This window comes from Temnothorax curvispinosus, unplaced genomic scaffold (assembly GCF_003070985.1).
Source record: "Temnothorax curvispinosus isolate PA1 unplaced genomic scaffold, ASM307098v1 QBEX01013847.1, whole genome shotgun sequence".
Classification (NCBI taxonomy): domain Eukaryota; kingdom Metazoa; phylum Arthropoda; class Insecta; order Hymenoptera; family Formicidae; genus Temnothorax; species Temnothorax curvispinosus.
The window spans coordinates 96,501-99,254 of record NW_020223627.1 but is presented as its reverse complement, the minus strand read 5'-3'; the positions used below and the strand labels follow the sequence as shown (position 1 = coordinate 99,254).

At 33.5% G+C, this 2,754-nt stretch overlaps 1 protein-coding gene across 1 annotated transcript; it reads left to right on the top strand.

The window, feature by feature from the left end:
- The first annotated feature begins 651 nt into the window (after nt 1–651).
- Nucleotides 652–2,224, top strand: LOC112464062 (lysoplasmalogenase-like protein TMEM86A). Its single transcript, XM_025030852.1, has 5 exons — nt 652–824; nt 922–1,115; nt 1,227–1,342; nt 1,509–1,619; nt 1,715–2,224. Exons 1-5 carry the CDS (start codon nt 652–654, stop codon nt 1,817–1,819), a joined length of 699 nt encoding a protein of 232 aa, XP_024886620.1. The 3' UTR covers nt 1,820–2,224.
- The last annotated feature ends 530 nt before the right edge of the window (nt 2,225–2,754 follow it).

Genomic DNA, 2,754 nt, shown 5'->3' with positions numbered 1-2,754 from the left:
CTTAAAAGAAACGGCTTATTAAATACGTTCCACATATTCATTTGCTAAAACTCGTTTATTTATTTCATAGCGACGAAAACACACTTCTAGGCTTTCCCCTGCCCCGCAAACGTGACGGCAACCAACCTCCTTAATCTTAGCCCCTGCCGGAGCACATAAATTCTTTTATTTCATCCGCTTCACAAAACATGTTTACCCGATCTATAATATCGATTAGAGCGTTCGATCATTCCATTGCGAAATATCAAAGATAATTAAAGAACGTTTGTAACGTAATCTGCAATGTTTTCTCAAATACATGGCAATATCATTTTTATCATCTATTATTATTATCATCTATTATTATTAAACGGGGTTTTTCGATAAGATAACTTATACATATATAAGTTATCTTAAAATATCCGTTTGCTACTAAAAAGGCAAGCATTAACTTTGTTAATTTAATGTTAAAATTGATCTATGAATAAAAATGCACTGTGGAAAATTTTTCCTATCATGCAACTGTTCTATATGATACTTGCGTATAGATAAGTATAGTTGGAAAAAAAATAAGTGGTCTATTACAATTATCGCACAGTGCCTTTTTTACCATCACATTTCTGCGCGTCAGTAACAAGTTTTTCAACGCATATAACAAGAGGATATATTTTCATGTTTCAGATAAAAAGCGTTGGACCGAAGCTGGTGCCGTTTTTTAAAAGCGTGTCCGTGTATTTTGTATTACTCGCTGAGCAACCATCCCTGCTGACGGCGTGTTTCAAATGCCTGCCGATAATAAGTCTCCTTATTTTTGTTTTGTTACACGGGATCAGTTTGTCCAAAGAGTAAGTATAAAGATGCTCATTACGGATAGCTTTTTATTTCGCGGTTATCTTTCTTGCACTTGAGCGTTGCTAACGTAAGCTACTCCTCTTCTTGCAGATATACCTACTCCAGACGCATATTAACGGGATTAGTGTTTAGTTGCATAGGTGACGCACTATTGGTGTGGCCTAATTGCTTCACCGCCGGGATGTGTATGTTTGCCGTTGCGCAAATTATGTATATATTTGCATTTGGATTCAAACCTCTCAATTTAACGCTCGGGGCGATACTATACGTGGCTTGTGCAATTGGTAAGATTCGTAAACACACAGATAATCGGATCGTAAATTTTTCCTGGTCAGACATTGATTTTTATCGATCGCTATCCGTGATTAATTGACAGTGATGATTAACGTTTTCAGTTATATATGCATTGATGCCTGGATTGAACGGGGTTTTAGCAATAGGAGTGCCAATTTATACAGTATTACTTGTCACTATGGCATGGAGGGCCATATCGAGAGTACAATTCTTTGAGGTAAATTTATGTAATAATATAAAGAAAAAACTATGGAAATATAGCATTTGACTTTATATCTGCTATTCGTCTGCGTTTCATCCCCTTTAAATATGTGACATTTACTTCTCTGACAATAAATTGTTATTCATTTGAACGGAGAATTAATCATAATTTTATCTGTCAGGAGTTATGGACATGGACTAAATTGTGCAGTTGTATTGGAAGCATTTGCTTCGTCATATCTGATACTTTGCTCGGATTTCATTATTTCCACAGTCCATTACCTTATTCTCAGGTACGTACATTATGTAGGTATATTCCTGAAAAATAGCCTTGATGACTACGATAACTTTATAAAGGGTATAATAATAATCGATTTTTACTTCGTAGGTATCCATTATGTTGACATACTATGCAGCACAATTAGGCATAGCACTCAGTGTGGTAGATTCGAAAAACAACAGTAATAACAGAGTACCTGCTAGTAAAGGCTGAAATATTTATTCTTAATCGTTATTCGGACAAACTTATCTGCAGATGCGAAAGCGGATATAAAAAGAGATCTTTTTACACGTCTGCTTTAAACTGTGTGCATAATTCCAGTAGGACAAATCGTTGTGATAATCGTCTCTGACATGTTGAATATTTCAAAGCCATATATTATTGAATGAGATTCGTGGAGAGTCGGTGATAGGATGTTGTACCTTCGACTGTAGAAATAGACTTATATTTCTTTTTGTATTATTAATGCAATGCAAAGAAGTGTCCTATAGAGATTTCATACTAGCCACGTTTGTGGCTTCCTATTTTTTGTATATGTATGAGAAAATATACTATTAAGGATAGATATAATGAAAGAGAATGTTAGTTACTCTTAGATAAATAATTTCTTAGCGGAAATTTTGTTGCTGTTTTTATTAAAGAAAGACAATTACGTTGTGTAGTGTTGTAATAGAATCTCTAGATCGAGATTTTTCCTACGTAAAAAGAAGATACATTGTTAGCATTAAGCGTTTCTTTAAAAAAATCACATTTTAACAAAATACATATAATTGATTATTTTTAATATACATTTCAGCCAAAATGCAATAGTTTACCTGCGACATATCGCATGTGATGAATATATTACATATTACTCTTGTAAGAAAAGTTATCGTTGTATATATACGTTATATGTATATCATGTATGATCTATACTTGTTGTCAGTGTTATCATCTTTCAATGTAAATTATCATCCTACGGATGACAAGTTGCAATATAGCTGTAAATTGTACCATAGAAATATTTCCTACTTCAATCTATATTGCGTTACTGTACATATCATGTTACACGCGATATGTTATGTTTCTGTTATAACGTGAATCGTTATTAACACTGCCATTTTCTTTGGCAAGATAAAAACTAAATTATTAGTTTACATGTTCAACTG

Bases quoted from the DNA above. Each gene is read 5' to 3' on its own strand.
- LOC112464062 (XM_025030852.1), top strand. From the start codon at position 652: ATGTTTCAGATAAAAAGCGTTGGACCGAAGCTGGTGCCGTTTTTTAAA. The intron at 1,116-1,226 runs GTAAGATTCGTA...TAACGTTTTCAG, and splicing joins ATACGTGGCTTGTGCAATTG to TTATATATGCATTGATGCCT. The intron at 1,343-1,508 runs GTAAATTTATGT...TTTATCTGTCAG, and splicing joins CGAGAGTACAATTCTTTGAG to GAGTTATGGACATGGACTAA.